The sequence below is a fragment of the Eleginops maclovinus genome, chromosome 24 (genome assembly GCF_036324505.1).
Source record: "Eleginops maclovinus isolate JMC-PN-2008 ecotype Puerto Natales chromosome 24, JC_Emac_rtc_rv5, whole genome shotgun sequence".
In the NCBI taxonomy this organism is placed as follows: domain Eukaryota; kingdom Metazoa; phylum Chordata; class Actinopteri; order Perciformes; family Eleginopidae; genus Eleginops; species Eleginops maclovinus.
The window spans coordinates 3,650,754-3,667,263 of record NC_086372.1 but is presented as its reverse complement, the minus strand read 5'-3'; the positions used below and the strand labels follow the sequence as shown (position 1 = coordinate 3,667,263).

At 42.1% G+C, this 16,510-nt stretch overlaps 2 protein-coding genes across 2 annotated transcripts in view; both read left to right on the top strand.

The window, feature by feature from the left end:
* Positions 1-328: 328 nt before the first annotated feature.
* Positions 329-3,762, top strand: nufip1 (nuclear FMR1 interacting protein 1). The gene is made up of 10 exons (XM_063877819.1): positions 329-695; positions 1,164-1,249; positions 1,360-1,464; positions 1,564-1,626; positions 1,707-1,783; positions 1,883-1,975; positions 2,101-2,288; positions 2,527-2,661; positions 2,860-3,122; positions 3,217-3,762. Exons 1-10 carry the CDS (start codon positions 461-463, stop codon positions 3,556-3,558), a joined length of 1,587 nt encoding a protein of 528 aa, XP_063733889.1. The 5' UTR covers positions 329-460; the 3' UTR covers positions 3,559-3,762.
* A 563-nt stretch (positions 3,763-4,325) lies between these two features.
* LOC134860939 (cilia and flagella-associated protein 47-like) overlaps positions 4,326-16,510 on the top strand; it is a 29,941-nt gene continuing 17,756 nt past the window's right edge. The window contains 32 exon segments of the mRNA XM_063877820.1: positions 4,326-4,599; positions 5,182-5,339; positions 5,431-5,546; positions 5,887-6,025; positions 6,215-6,299; positions 6,423-6,563; positions 6,649-6,818; positions 6,869-6,881; positions 7,343-7,436; positions 7,554-7,783; positions 7,874-8,081; positions 8,235-8,463; positions 8,664-8,816; positions 8,908-9,128; positions 9,228-9,302; positions 9,495-9,711; positions 9,780-10,024; positions 10,160-10,290; positions 10,395-10,517; positions 10,617-10,748; positions 10,906-10,983; positions 11,767-11,914; positions 12,008-12,087; positions 12,478-12,676; positions 12,783-12,868; positions 12,948-13,164; positions 13,397-13,622; positions 14,181-14,298; positions 15,086-15,213; positions 15,446-15,546; positions 15,935-16,057; positions 16,195-16,420. Coding sequence (XP_063733890.1) covers positions 4,456-4,599; positions 5,182-5,339; positions 5,431-5,546; positions 5,887-6,025; positions 6,215-6,299; positions 6,423-6,563; positions 6,649-6,818; positions 6,869-6,881; positions 7,343-7,436; positions 7,554-7,783; positions 7,874-8,081; positions 8,235-8,463; positions 8,664-8,816; positions 8,908-9,128; positions 9,228-9,302; positions 9,495-9,711; positions 9,780-10,024; positions 10,160-10,290; positions 10,395-10,517; positions 10,617-10,748; positions 10,906-10,983; positions 11,767-11,914; positions 12,008-12,087; positions 12,478-12,676; positions 12,783-12,868; positions 12,948-13,164; positions 13,397-13,622; positions 14,181-14,298; positions 15,086-15,213; positions 15,446-15,546; positions 15,935-16,057; positions 16,195-16,420 — 4,754 coding nt within the window. The 5' untranslated portion in view covers positions 4,326-4,455.

Below are 16,510 nucleotides of genomic sequence, written 5' to 3'. Positions count from 1 at the left end.
GTGTCAGTGTAAAAAAAAAGAGAACAGTGCTCTATGCAGTGAATGTTTACTTTACTTAAAGCATTTTAGGATCATGTAAAAAAAATGGTTCCACATGCGTTTTCTCCTCAACCTGGCAACCTCAGAAAATGAGTTCTGTCCTTAATCTCGCGAGAGTTGTCGCAAAAATATCGTCGGTCAAAATAATATTTTTAAACTAGGCCTTTACACAGATAAAACAGCACTACATAATATTTCATGTGAACATTTCAACAAAAGACTCACTTATTGTGATACCTATCGCTCACATTTTTTATTTTGTTTGTGTTGTTGTTATAAGTTTATGTCCTTCCTGCTCTCGCGGAAGTGACGTACGTGTGTCTAGAGCAAAACATGCACATGTGAGAGCTGCATGGTGAGAAACCAACATTTACTTTAAATTTAATTCACTCGACGCAACGAAAGATTTCAGGCGTGAAGTATGAATGAACAGAGACACTATCCTCCGCCGGACTTTAGTTGTCCCCCTCCAGACTTCATCCAGCCATTCCAGCAGCAGCCCCACTCCAGCAACTTCCACCCCAGCATGTGGAGCTGGGGAGAGACGTCCGAACCCACCTGGGAATCCAGGGGCCAGTCGGGATGGCATACAGGGGCAGGAGCAGGCTTTGGTCCTCCATCTGGCCGTGGAGACTATGGATCAAAACGTCCGCATGGTGAGTAGCATGTACAGTCATCTCCAAACGGTGATCAACAGATATTATTGCTGCTTTGATCCAAAACCATTTTTATCCTTGAATTTACATGAAAAAACTATAATAGCTCTTTCTTAATTGTCATGTTTCAGCAATGTCATTCTGTAGTTTGAGTGCTGTCTGTTAGTCTTAGAGGCTGCATGAATTCCTGAAGGTATCCATGAGGAATTAATGCCTCTACGTGGCCATATTACTAATGACTGTTCTTAGACAAACCAATATCTAAAAACACTGTGGAAAAGTATTAAAGTGGTACTGACTTGCAATTTAGTGTCTAAAATGGGCAATCTCTGAGCCCAATATGTGATTACTTAAGTTATATCTCTCACATACCATCAGGGTAATTGCTAACGCCACATATTTACATGAAAGCCATCATGTCACATCATTAAAATTCAGGTGTTGATGTTACTCCAATAATGTCTTCAGGTCAAAACTTTAACCGTGGAGGGCACCATGGCGGAAATCGAGGTGGAGGACAGAATTATGGAGCCCCCAACAATTATGGGAAAAAGGTATCTATCTGTTGGAGCATTATAGTAGGAACATTAATAGTGTTTGTCATTCATCCTGCACTGACAACAAGCCTATCTACATTGGGAAATAATCCTTCTATAATCCACAGCAGAAAAATAAGAAGGAACCAGAGTTTTCACATTTTTGTGACACTTGTGACCGGAGCTTCAAAAACCAGGAGAAATACGATGAACATGTTTCTCAACACGTAAAGGTAATTTGATTTATCTATCAAGTATTTTCTGCTTTCTTACATGTCATTTATGAAAATCAGTATTTACCAGTCACTAACTCCATCCAATCTCTTGCCTAGTGTTCTGTTCCTGACTGCAGCTTCATGGCTCATGAAAAAATAGTCAGCTTCCACTGGAAAAATGTAAGTGAAACCCCTTGCTGTTTATCTGAAACTCTGTATTGGCCTTTGCTGAACTCGGTCTTTTTGTATCCCGACTGCAGAACCATGCACCAGGCGCTAAAAGAATCAAGTTGGATACAGAAGAGGAGATTGCAAAATGGAGAGAGGAGAGGCGCAAGTCAGTTTTCACAATTACATTTTTTAAACCCACACTAATGTCTTTAAACTGTTATTTTCATTAAACCATCTTAACTTGGGTCTTGTTGTGTCTTTCCAGAAAATTTCCAACACTTCAGAATATTGACAAGAAGAAGAAAGTGATGGATGAGCGTGAGGAGACAGGAGCCGTTCTAGACACAGCTCAGTTTGGGTAAATATTTGATCATTTGGTTTGTAAATTATGTTTTTGCTCTGGATCTGTCTTGTTTTTTCTGTAATTGCAAAAGAAACAACATTATCTTTTGGATCTTAATCTAATATTTTTTTTATTCACAGCCGAATGAGGGGCAGAGGGCGCAGGCGTGGGCGAGGTCGAGGTCGTGGCTGGGGTAACAGAGGGTTCCATGAGCAACACCCTCGAGACCCTCACCCATCAGACAGCAGTGCCGCAGAGAGACCTCCCCCTCTCACCCAGCCCCGCAGAGATGAGGATCCACTGGGAGCACTCGCCAGCAGTGATCATGGTGAGTGACTGGTCAGGCACTGGGCACAGTATTCAAACAATACAGTTAACAGTCAGCTGAAATATATTATTGTGCCTTTTTTTCCCACCGTCTGTTTAACTGTTGAGGTCTGGTGCTAATTCAAATGACTGCTGGTTTGATGTTATTCATAAATTGCAGATCTTTACCAGCTGTTTCTAACCATGGTGGAGATAACATCTGTAAAGTAACTTGTATACATTTTGGTTTGTGCTTGCAGATTCTGACAGAGAGGATCCCGCCCCTCAATCCAAAGCTGGTGTCCTCATTGTGCCTCCCAAAAAGATGAGCTCAGCTCTGGGCTCCCTGGTGGCTAACTACGGCTCCATGAGTGAAAGTGATGAGGAACCAGAGGGTACGTTTACCATCACCCTCAATCTGCACATAAAATACAACTTTAAAAAAATATATTTTCCATTTGTCTTAAATTTAGCAATTATACTAGTTCATCTTTATTGAACCAACATAGTTAAATGAAAAATACATACTATGAGATTGCATGTCACAGGAAAAACACTGAAATAGATGAATAATCTTTTTCCTCTTGTTGCAGAAACCCCCATTCAAAGAGCTAAAGACCTTGTGAAAGAAAACCAGGCTCTCCTAAACACAATACCGCCAAAGGGGAGAGGACCCTCGCGAGTTCCGGAATCCTCTTCACAGATTACACAGGGTCACAAAGATGACCATCATAACAACACCCTTCACCCACATAACAACGCAAGAGGAAGAGGGGGCAGAGGGCGAGGAGGCAGGGGAGGTAGAGGAGGGTACCAAGATACACCGCAGGCACGTCGTCCCACTTTACTTGAGATGGTAAGATAATATAAGCATATTTCCCAGGATTTTAAATGTACACTTGTCTAGATAATGCCTCTTCTCAGCCCTCACAAATCTCTCTATTTTCTAGTTACTGGCTGCAGATATCCGCCATGAAAGGAATGTCCTCCTGCAGTGTGTGCGCTATGTTGTCCGAAACAACTTCTTCGGCCTGGAGAGCAGTCCTCAGAATAAGGAAAGCATAAAGGAAAAAGTCACACCCGTTATCTCAACTGAACAGCAGGAAGTGAGGCAGGAAGAGCCAGCAGAAGAATACAGCGCTGTGCCTCAGTCTCCCTCTCCTGTTGGTGAAGAGTCAACTGTCAAAGACTGCCACAGCCTCAATCTGACGGACACAGATAAAATCATACCTACCTGTAATATTTATGATGATGAAGATGAAATATGGGAGAGCCCTGGAGCTATGTTATAGCAAATGACTTAAATTAATAAATATTATTTTGTTCTCAATCAGAAAAATAAGACACTGGTCTTTTAAGAAGTTGGTGTTAATAATAAGAACTGTCTCATTTTTCTGTGGTGTTGGTTTGACTTGGTTTGATGGTTTGTTTGATTTTTGTAACATACTGAAGAAAGACTTTTTTTTTCATATTAATAAAGAAAATCGACCAATTTACATTTGCACAAACCTTGCTTTGATATTATGTAATCTTTAATTATGGGGAAACTATCTGTCAATGTTTTTCTGTGTAAAACGTGTAGATTTTGAATGGGAGCCCGAGTCTGTGGTTCAAGTCCCAGATCAGACCAAGCAGAGACTTTCGACTAGTCTAGAAATAAAATCCATGTTAATTATAGTTCATAACACCTCTTTATTATGAAATATTTGCAGCACACAAATATAATGAAAAATGTAGCTTGAATATAAAGATGTTCTTGGTTTTTGTGTCCAAATATGAGATTTTAGATGGATGTTATCATTCATGCAGCAAATAATTGTTACACCATAGTAGATAAACTCTGATAAAAGCGGAGATGAGTGAGAAATTGTACATACATATATGTACATATATATATATATTTAAAACAGCTCAGAATTTACTAGGATAATAATCTGTATGGACAATCCGGAAAAACCAATGTACTTCCAACAGATGCACCGTCCACCTGCACACTGCCACTAGAGTCGCACTGGTCGCCTAGAAACCACCTGAGTGTCACTTCACCTAGCAACGGTAAAGCTGACTATCGGTATTCGAGACAGCAAGTCGACGAAACTGCATGATACTCATTTTAAATGTAAGTTACGGTGAAGAGAAGACATTTGAGACGTCTGTAAGTCAGTATTACTGTCATGTAAAGTCATATCATGGCTGGAAGTTGTGTTCGAGTTGACCCGAGCTGTGTCGAGTTCAACCATGTGAAAGTCGGACAGATTTACAAGACTACCGTGACGGCAACAAATGTTGGGAAAACTTCAACGAAAATAAGGTTTGAAAAGCCTGGGTTAAAGGTAAACATATCAAGTCTATAAAGTATACACAGCTGCTTTTTTGTAATCAATTTAAAAGCTAAGCTACACGAAATTATTCAATTCAATCAAAATGATGCGACGATAGCCTCGTTGCAAAGCCGGTATACTAGCTACGTTGGGTTTCAGCTAGCTAACATCTTCAAGAAATGAAACTGATATTAGCTTATTAACGCTGCTCTGCGTCCTTTTATCTAATTATCTATACTATCTATCTATCTATCTATCTATCTATCTATCTATCTATCTATCTATCTATCTATCTATCTATCTATCTATCTATCTATCTATCTATCTATCTATCTATCTATCTAATATAAGTAATGTATGGCATTTTGTTTTTTCCCCTCTTGTTCCTTAAAGTCTCAATGTCTTAGTATGTTCTATTAAAAGTGTCCCTCTATTAATTATTTACTTTATCTGAGTATACTGTATAAGCATTTAACTAGAAGAGTTGAATGTGTGCATCCAACTATTCAAATGTTCTTTAAATGTTAAATCCAAATGTGTTACCAATGTAGTTATTGTGACTCATTGCCCTTTTCCATTTTATTTGTTGTGCAGTTGTTTAGGTTCACAGCATCTACATTGACCAAGGTGGTGGGTCCAGGTCTGTCTGTGAGCGGCCTATTAGAGTTTACTCCAGAGGAAGAGGAGGAGGTCAGAGACTGCCTTCTGATTCATATAGATGATGTTAAAACCATCAAAATTCCACTGCTGTGGTAAGCAAGCTGAAGGACCAAACACTTGGCGTGTCACATGGTCATTCATACATTTTTTTGTTGTTGACATTTTAACTCTTTGCCCTTCCAGGTTTCCCAGGGTTTGTTCCTTCCTAATGGACTCAGTGCTAGACTTTGGGTGTATTGCTGCATGCAGTCGGTTGATCAGCAAACAGCACCAAATAACCAATCAGGGATCAGCACCGGGTAAATGAAGCATTACATTCTTGCCTAGTGATGCTGAGTCTGAGTATGTAACTTTACATTTTTTCAAAATATAGACTCCATGACCCCTCACATTTATTTTGCCACAGTTACCCTACAATTGTATCTTTTATAAGTATTACAAAGTCTTAAATACATAGAATATATACGTTAAGATTACAGATACTCTGTATTCCTTATATGCAGTGACCTTTTTATAGAAAATACTGAGCCAGGTATAAACTGTTAACCTCTGATAACCCATGAACTCTCTGAAGAAGTATGTACACTTTCCTCAAAATACTCCATGAGACTACTTGTATGTATTTGCTTGTGCATGAAGGTGTGTTCCAGGTTCAGTACAATGGAGACGCCTCAATCAAACTCTCACCCTGCAGTGGAGTCATAGCAGTTGGTGCCACCCAGTGGCTTAATGTGGAACTGCGCACAGACAGACCAGGGCACATTGATGAAAAGGCTCTGTAAGAAATCATTTACCCCAACATACTTGTGAACACATATACATTATGAAGGGATTGTACACAAAATTCTTAGTCACATTTTTAGGGTGGTTTAGATTATAGATATAGATTATAAATTGCTTCTCAGTGTTTTTGAGCAAACACTGTGCACTTACACTCTACCTGACCCTAACCGTCCTTGTTTCCCAGGGTGAAACTCGAGAATTGCTCTGCTGTAGTTCTAAACATAAAGGCTGAAGTGGTGGAACAGCATCTTGAGGTTTTTGACCAGAAGGTAATTCAGTGGGTCAAAGTGGAATTTGTACTGTACATATCAATGATACTCCATTCATCTTTGTCGCTTTCCCCCTCTTACTGGTTTTCATGTAAAGACACTTTATTGTCTTGTGTTTTGTAGGGCAATCCCCTCTCTTGTCTGTGGTTTGGACCTGTATACTTTGGAACGTTCCATGCAGAGAATGTGGTTCTGAGAAATAATGCGCCAGAGCCATGTGACTGGGTCTGCCTGCTGCAGGATACGGCTGCTGGGATTGAGGTGGTGAGTGATGCCCTCAGGGAAAGTTGGTGCCAATCAGCAAATGTTGTGGTTAAGCAAGATTATGTTTACTGTGATGGCTGTGTAGGGAACAGACATACAGAAGAGCACTGACGCTGCCCTGCTGGAGAGAATGCAGTACTGCAGTTCAGCCAGCCATGACGTCTCTCAGGTCTTGGTATGTGTTCCTGAACAGGGCAGACTGGGACCGTATGAAAAAACCACTGTGGCAGTGTGCTTCAGCCCTCAATGCAAGAGGTAAATTGCTTGAATATTGTCCAAAGAGTTCAATGTACCCATAGATGGAGAATTAATGAAAAGGTACTCTGACACTGGTAAAAAAAGGGTAAATACTAGAGTATTATGTGCATTTAAAAGGGTAAATACTAGAGTATTATGTGCATTTTAAAAGGGTAAATACTAGAGTATTATGTGCATTTTAAAAGGGTAAATACGAGAGTATTATGTGCATTTTAAAAGGGTAAATACTAGAGTATTGTGTGCATTTTAAAAGGGTAAATACTAGAGTATTATGTGCATTTTAAAAGGGTAAATACTAGAGTATTATGTGCATTTTATAGCCTTCATTTAAGATGCTGGTTTAATTGCTATGACAAACAGATTATGGAACTAACAAAAAACCACGGCTTGCCTTCGCATGACAGGCGGGGATACTGACCACTATACTAACGAGGAGCATGTCCCAGTCTTGGGCATAGCCTAATTTATACCCTACGCCGTACTGTAAGTGTTCCTAACTATTTCTTGATAGAAGGGAAGAGAAGACGCGCGATTACTTGGCCAGCAGACAAGACTACTGTCTCTTCCTGCTGTTTGAGTCATTGGGAAGCAGATATGGCTTCACTCACCATAATGGTACTCACAATACACATACACAGACACAAAGTTCATACAACTAATAAGCAGATTATCCTTTAATATATTAAGTGATGATTCATGATAGATCACACTGATCTTTTTTTGGTCTCTTAGGTAAAAGCAGTGTGGAGCTGGCAGTGACGGGCTCTGGACTGCCTGTGTCTCTGGTGCCCAGTCCGTCTCATAGATATGATTTCCTCACTTGTGTGCTTGGCCAATGTGTGGACCTGCTGTGTGTGCTTCAGAACCTCTGTCCTCAACTTCCTGTCAATTTCCGCTTCCACAAGTTAGCACATTTCACCACCAAGCCCTCTTCTGGGACTATTGCCCCTGGGCAATGCCAGGTAAGGATGACGATTGAATCCATTACTGATTTATAAATCCAAGGGGAGCTGCACATTTGGGAACTTTTGTCTTTCTGTTGCATTCCTTAGGATGTGGTCATATCTTTCACTGCACGGCAGCAAGGGAGCTTTCAGGTGTGTCAGAAGCTAGATGTATTGGGGCCTGCTGTTCAGAGAGAAGGCATCACTGCTGAATCTGTTTCTGAACTGCAGCTGCACAGCTTCCACACCATTACTCTAAACTTGTCAGCTGTCTGCCGCAATGAGACCACACAACCTGTGCCTAAACTGAATTCTGGTGAATATTGAAGGATAAATCCCATTACAATTGTTGTTGGTCTTGATATTCCCATGTTATTTGTAGACACAAACTTGAAAATAGGTTTATGAAAAACATCTTTAAATTATTTTGATACATGAACCTGTCCTGCTTTAATTGGCTGCTTCACAGGCATCACTCCAGCAGTTACTAATCCAACCGGATCACTCCCTTACGTTCGGTCCAGTGACCTGGCTCGCTGTCGTAAGATGGTGCCTCATGCTGTCCTCAGTGCTGGCAAAACAATACTCCATGAACATCGCAGGCAGAGGAGTCAAAACAAAGGGGCTGAGGAGTTCCTGGCCTTTCCTAACGACCGAGCCATGAGTATCAGGCCTGCCTCTGCACACAGACAGTACAGGTAGAGGTTCAGGAAACACTGCTTCACTACTTTTTAAAAAAACCTAACAAACTAAATATTCTTTAGACAATCAGAAACATAAGTAAATGTTGACTGTGGTTTCTAAATCGACATTTGGTGTTTCAATTCCTACAGCAACAAGTTGTCATAATGTTGTTAAAGATTCCAGTTATAAAGAATTTGTGTCTAATCGTGGTCAGGACCATCTTCACTGGTGTACAGCGATATACCTATGTGGACACCGACTACGCCCTTACTGATGAAGAGGAGAAGCAGAGGCAGCAGCAGAAACAGATTTACAGCGAGTTCATTGAACAGCTCAGACATACACGCCTACAGAAAAATAAAGAGAGGTAGGCTGTCTCAAAAGTCATTTTTTAAAAACTTGTTTTCATACATTTTTCAAATAAAAAGTCAAGTTGGACCTTTTTTTGGGGGTGTTAGACAGCAGGAAAAAGAGGAGGAATATGTGGACATTGGGATTCATCCTGCTGAAGGGCTTGTTCCACCTTCAATCCGCAACAGCGACCTGGAGAGCAGTAATATCTCAGAGACCAAGCCTAACTATCGCCAAGCTTCCTCAGCAGCTAAACATAGCTGCGACCAAGACATGACATCTATCACCCGGCAGGTTAACAGTCAGGTCAGATCAATGGTTGTCAAAAGTGAACTATTATAGAGTTGAATTGAATGCAAATTCAGGGAAAGGTTTATTTTGTAGCTGTTTTCCAATCACCTGCTTTCTCTGTAGGTAATGAGTGCAGTTCCCTCTACCAGCCAGGAGGTGGCAGACTGCAACAGGAGTCTGACAGCTCAGGAGCTTTACCAAGTTGTGCTAGGTACGATTACATTCAGACTTGCTACAGTAACTGTTTCTTATATTACCATGTGAACAATATGTATGAAAAGTTTTATAAGAGAGTTATTCTATGCTGCTCTTGATAGTCATCAAGTTGTTAAGCAAACCTAAAGTGAAAAGGAATCGTTTTCTTTGTGAAAAAGGATAAATAACCTCACTATTTTCTCATTAGGTCCATTTTCAGTAGACTTTGGCGAGGTGTGTGTGCAGTCATTGTGTGTTCAGAAGCTGGATCTGGTCAATCATCTGCCTGCGTTTGTCTGGGTGCAGCTGGAGGTGGACTGCCCTGAGCTGCAGGGTTCCTCACCCCTCTCATACGTCCTGCCCCCCAACTCCCTCACCACAGTACCACTGACATTCCAAAGCACCAAGCTCGGACACTTCTACAGGTCGGTGCAGGAAGCATAAATCAATGGTTGCCGTTCAGGTGCATTAAAAACATACTTTCCTCCTCCAGACCTGTGTCCTACTCTGTGAACCAGCAACACCCGGGTCAGATTCTGGTCCAGGCCCAGGTCGTCCCCTTGGCTCTGGAGCTGTCCACTACCCTGCTGGTGCTCAGCCCTTCCCACACTCTGCTTGCTGGATCAGGATACAGGAGCTCAGTTACCCTTCGAAACCAGCGTAACCAGGCTGCAGAATTCTCATGGAGACCAGTACTCAGAGAGTGTGGCCTCCTGTTCTCCATCAGACCAGCTACAGGTACAAAATGAGTCTGAATATTTGTCTATAAGAGCCTTCATTTTTTATTAAACATTCTTAATAAGTAGATTTGCCTTTTTGAACTACTGCTAAGATAGCAAATCTCTCTCCCCCCCCCCCCCCCCTCCTGCACAGGTACAGTGGAGCCATACAGGGAATTGGACTGCGAGGTAGTGTGGCATCCCTCCTTCTCTTCCCCACCAGAGGGAGACTTTTACCTCAGTGTCCATGAGGGCAACACACAACGCCTGCACTGTGTTGCTCAGGTCTGGCTTCTATAATAGGAAAGATCACTTTGCATTAAATACATCTTTGAGAAAAATTGATATAGCACTGAGATTATTTCCCTTCCTCCTCTCTGTCCTATAAGGTTGGGTCCACTCGTGTCCAGCTGGCAGAGGAACAAGTATTTTTTAGATCTGTGCCTCTAAACATGCCTTCTGTAAGAACTGCAGTCTTACACAACAGTGGAAAAAACCATGCCTACTTCCAGGTGCCCTCCAAAACACAAACAGATATTTGTTTTTGCACAGATACTCACCGAACAAGAAAAATAGCCTCTCTCTCTCCTCTGTCTGTTGGTCTGTGGCAGGTGCTATATGTGTGCCCTCTGCTTGGCCTGGTGCTGAGTCCATCTGAGGGCGTGGTTCCATGTGGGGGGCAGGCTGTGCTCAAGATCCACCTCAACCCCGACTCTGTCATCAGGTTTGACACCAGGGTGAAGGTGAGAGAGATTGAAATGATAGGAAGGCTCTTTATATTCATGTCCTGAAGAAATGCCCTGTGTGTGTGTGGGTCTGTGTGTGTGTGAGCAATTAACAGTAGAATTAATGTACACAACTAAGCGTGTGAGTGTGTGTGTGTGTGTGTGTGTGTTACAGATAGCTCTGAGGAACATGAAGTCCATTGAGCTCAGAGTGGGTGGATTCGTGGAGCCTCCAAATGTAGACATTAATGTGGTAAGTTTCAGTGTGTGTGTGTGTGTGTGTGTGTGTGTGTGTGTGTGTGTGTGTGTGTGTGTGTGTGTGTGTGTGTGTGTGTGTGTGTGTGTGTGTGTGTGTGTGTGTGTGTGTGTGTGACTGACTATATGTGCCAGTTCACTTGAGTAAATGTTCAAGGAGTGTCAGTGTCTTTCCAGAGATTGTTATAATCAAGAGAGTTTTTTTCCTTTTGCACCAGGCTGTGTGTCTTTGTGCGCTGGACTAGCAGACATGCTTTTAGTTGTAAATACTATCTTCATGTAGGTCACCACTTAAACTGTTGTTGTTTTTGGGGCTGCCATGAAGTTACTAATTAATATGCTCCTTTTCAAGGCCATGTTGTTCCAGGTTAGTGTGTCTGTGTAGTGCTTTGATGATTTTCCAGCTTTTCTGACTGATAAGGGAGTATTTTCAAGACCTTTTTAATCTCTGTTTGTAGCCCACTGTTCCTTAAAACTAGGGAATAAAAATCAGTCCTCTTTTTGTTAGTATGTACACAAACTGCACAATGGATCTACATAAATGCAAGGTGAGGTAATATTACAATAAACAGAGAACCATATAGATGTATATGAAATGAGAAGAAAGGATACTGTAAAATAACTGAAAGGTCATGCATTTTCCAGGTTAAATATTGGAAGGACTGAAGGATATTCTGCTTTTGTACAGCTCCTGTTAAAGTTACTGATGTCCCCTTCTCTTCATCACATTTTTATTGTTGTATATCATTTACTTCTGCTTGTCCCTGTTACCTGTTTCCAGTCAGATTTCCAGTTTCATGGGGTCTATACTGGGTTTCAGAGAGCAATACCGTTCACTCTCACAAACCAATCATCAGCCTTAGCCCAGGTTACCTTTGACCTGGCAGAATACTCTGACTTCTCTCTGAGTTCACCCAAGCCTTCAGAAGGTACTAATTTACAAACACAATTCAGCATTTAGAAAGACAAAAAATGGTTTTGGGTTTGTTTAGGGTTTTGTTTTTGTGCGTTTTCATGTGCAGAGAAGGAGCCAGGTGTTAGTATTGTGGAGCTCCAAAGCAACCAGACAGTGGACTGTTCCCTTGTCTTCTCCCCAACCCAGGTAAACTTCCAGTACATAAAGCACCAAGCTCAATTGCACGATTTAACACCCATGAAATGATTGTGAATCTAAACCCCCAGAGGCTGTCCAATCATAGCCTATTGACAATTACTGAGTTGTTTAGGTCTGCTGCTGTTAGTACTTGGGAATCATTTGTATATGTCCTGCACAGAGCCCTTGATTCAAATTTGCATAATTGAAATGGAGTGGAACTTGTGCTCCAGAAAATATAGCAATCATGACAGGCATAACAACCTGAACTAATAAGGTCAGGGCTTAGCGAGCGGTCAATTACTGATCATGCTCTCGCTCATCTCATAGCTTTAAATATTCTTTTTGTAAAAGTGAAATATTGAAGAGGAGGTCCTGAAGGAACATTTCTTCCTGCAGGCGGCATGCTATGACTTTGACCTGCCGTTGATAGTGAATGGGCTGAGATGGCCCACTGCTTCTCTATCTCCTCTCTCCACTCCATCCTCCTTATCCACCTCCTCCTCGCTGTCAGCTGGCAGCAGGAAGCATGTCGTCAAACCCCGTCCCCAGTCTGTCACCATGGCGACACAACGGTCACTGCGCATACAGGCCACAGGTGGGGTCCTCAGAGTGGAGTATAATTTCAAATTGCATGTGAACAAGACAACTGTCACGTATTACACTGTCTTCCTGTAGCATAATGTAAGGATTTTGTGTTCTAGAACTGTACGCCCCTCTGGAAATGTCCCCCTCCAGCCTAGAGTTCCAAGTGGAAACCCTGGCTACACAGTCTGATGCTAACACTAAGGTATGAACATGGATCGATCTGCAGTTACTTTATCACTTTGTTACTGAATCTCCTAATTCTAACCTCTTTCCCTCCGCAGACTGTGGAGCTGAAAGCAGCGGGTGAAGAGAGTCCGTTTTGGCGCAGGTGTGTGGGGAAACATGTGACGTGGTGGTTTGACAGCGGAGCTATAGCAGTACCAACAGAGCAAAGGAGAGATGGGGAGCTGTGTTTGGTGTGTCCATCATCAGGCAGTCTGGGGCCTGGTCAGTCCATCTGCTTGACGGTCAGCATCCACCCTGAGGCCATCACAACAGGTCAGAAACGATTATACACACACACACACACACACACACACACACACACACACACACACACACACACACACACACACACACACACACACACACACACACACACACACACACACACACACATTATGATGGATTCGCTTTCTGCTTCCTCTCTCTGTCTCTCAGACATAGTCATGTCATTGTAATCTAACTTTAGTCAGCACTGTTTGACCTGTGTGTTCTTATTTCTATCTAGGGCCTGGCAGAGTGACCAAACTGTCCCTCCCTATTTACCTGGAAGAGGAGGGAGGGGAGGGGGTGGGAGTAGACAAGGGACATCAAGCACACAGAGAGCTGTCCATCACTATTACCCTCCAGCTTCCTTGTATAAAAATCCACCCCCCTCGAATCCTCCTCACACCTGTACCCCTAGAAAGCAGTGCAACTGCCACACTCACCCTGCTGGCCTCAGGATATCCCAGGTTGTTTTACACACACACTCACACTGTTTTCGTTTCTCCCAGGCCCAATTGTGTTCCAGTAACTGTCCCATTTGATCAATGCCTCACTTTTCATTATGCGGGTCATGAGAGCTGTTTTGTAATAACAATTATAGTCATTCTGTTTTTGGGTAAGTAGAGCAATAACATGTTTAGCTTTTCATTGTAATTACTTTCGTCCAGCTTGTGTCAATTCAACAGCTGTGTTCAGCCATTGGAGCTAAATGAATCCAGAGGAAAAACAGCCACCCATAAACTGACTTTATTATTCATATCTGTGGGATTTTTATCAATCAGGCCAGGACTCATTAGCTGGCAGGTCTGCACTCATGTTGGATTCTGCTGTCATTGTAAGCCAGCCACATAATCCTCATCCCTCAGTGAATTACATTGTGCAGATTTCAGACTGGACAGCTATGTGGTTAAATTATTACACTACAGCCAGCATTTTCTGACCCAGATCCCTAGAACACAGTTTGCTTATAATATTGCAAATTGAATTTCTTCTTCTACATATCCATTGTCTGCTCACCTTTTAAGTGGAACCATGGTATCAGCTGAAGTCGATGAGGTCGTACTGGAGGATGGGACAAAGATAAAGCCTGTTACTATCATCTTTCCAGAGGGTAGCAACATCCCTGCACAAAAACATGATCAGGTATAGTGCTGTGGATTATTTAAACATCTCACATGAAAAGGGCATGGTTGTTTAGTGCATTGGTTTGTGTATTTATGAGGATTTATGGTATCAGCAATGTTTCCTACCCACCGAGAAGATATTGACACAACGGCAGTTAAAATGAGTGAATGCAATTCGTCCAGTTCATTTTCATGGACGAGCCGGCAAATTACTACTCTAAATGGAAATGGTGTCACTCTCAACGTTGTTATCTTAATGATGTAAGTTCCAACTGAGCATATAAGATGTGTAATACATCTACCATGGCAGCATTTATCTGCACTTTTCTTTCACACATTGTGTTTCTGCGTAATTAGGCTCTTAACAGTATTTTCACGCGCTGTCCTAAAACCATAACATTTGGTAACAGCTTGACCAAAACCCAAGTTTGATCCGTCTCAAATGCATCCAGTGATTAGATGACAAAAACTAGATTTGTATGACAAGTGATACTGATTTTTTTCCGGCCTGCAAATTCCACCCTCACTTCCCATTTTTGTCAGGTGGGGGGAAAATAGGACCCAAGTGCAGTAAAAAATACAATCAAAATAGGTCTCAACTAAAAGCGAGCACAGGGACTTATCACAAGACAAGACACAGCTGGGGAGGGGAGGAGAAACACAAGGGCAACAGGTGATCACAATGAGACAATCAGACACACAGGGCCAACACAGGCTGTGACACCAGACAAGACACAAAGAGGAAGATACATTTAAAAAAACTCAACAAAACCCGATAATGATGACAACTTTGTCTGCAACCATAGAGACAGCTTGTAGGCATGCAGAACCAGGAGGCCAACGTGACCCCTCTGATCTGCACCGTGTCCTTCTGCTCCGCAACCCCTCTGTCCGTCAGCACAACCGTCACCTTCAGTGACCACCTGCACAACAGGTTCCTGATTATTCTTAAACATCAACCCTTAGTTTCCTTGTCTCGTTATATTTCTGCCTACACTTTTCCTTCCTCCTTCTCGCAACCCATCCTCAAAAAAGGTACAATACTTTTCTTATTTGCGTGAGCCTTCATTTTTCTATCGGTTTTCTTCTCCCCCGCACTAAGAGGGACTCATTGCATTGTTGCAAAACATTTCACTTCATTTATTTTCTTTTCTTTCTGCTGCCAGGTTCAAGGTTAAGCTGTTTGCTATCGCTGACAACTGTGTGTTGACAGTCTGGCCCTACATGGCTCTGCACCGCTCTGAGCAACAGATAGTTCTCAAGACTGGTACTGTACATACACATCCATTACACTAAGTATGAGTAGAATTAAGGAGCAGACCTCAAAAAAGTTCTATTGGTTGAGTTAACTGTCAGTGAGTGCTTAAGCAATAAAGAAATCACACTTTTTATGTGGATACTTATAATTACCACATTAGTAGCTTCAAAATGTAAACGACAGCACTTAAAGAACAGCCAGTGCTGGCTTGTAATGCAAATGAGTTTCTGTTTAGTTTATCTACAGAACGTCAACAAAATAGCTACAGGTTTGAGAGAGAATTCAAAACCGTTTGAAAACTTAATCCAAACCTTTTATCCTGAAAACTATCACATCTTCCTACCCATAATCTTTCTCCTTTTATCTGTTTGGTTTTGAATATGTGACTGCCATTTAGGAACCACAGGTGTTGAGGCGATCCTTCAGCGCTATCACACACCAAGTCCTGCCTCTGGTCCGACATCCTCATCCTCCTCATCCTTTGATCACAACAGCGCAACAAACAAGAAGACATCCTCGGGTGAGCATATTAAATGTACTACGTAAATGTGTTTCATTTGTAATAGTTTGCGTGTGTGTGGAGTGTTTTACTCAGACTATTGTGTGTGTGTGTGTGTGTGTGTGTGTGTGTGTGTGTGTGTGTGCTTTCCTGGACAGATTCCTTTCCCAACAGTGACAGTCTGAGCGGCCAGACCAGCAGGAATACGGACGTCTGTCCTCACAGAGACACCCCAATCAATCTCGGCAACCCAGAATTCCCTGCTGCCGACTCTGAGGAAGGGCTATATCACCAGAATGTATTATTGGCTGTGGAGAGGTGGTTTAGCCTGTTTGGATGGCCGAGTGGACCAAACCCTATCTCTGTGCCACACAGCCTCAGAAGGTATACCCGAGAGTTTCCCAATTGTTTTGCTTGGGAGTCTGTTTTTACTTTCACTTTTTGGTTTATTTAAAATGAATGCCTTGCTTCTCC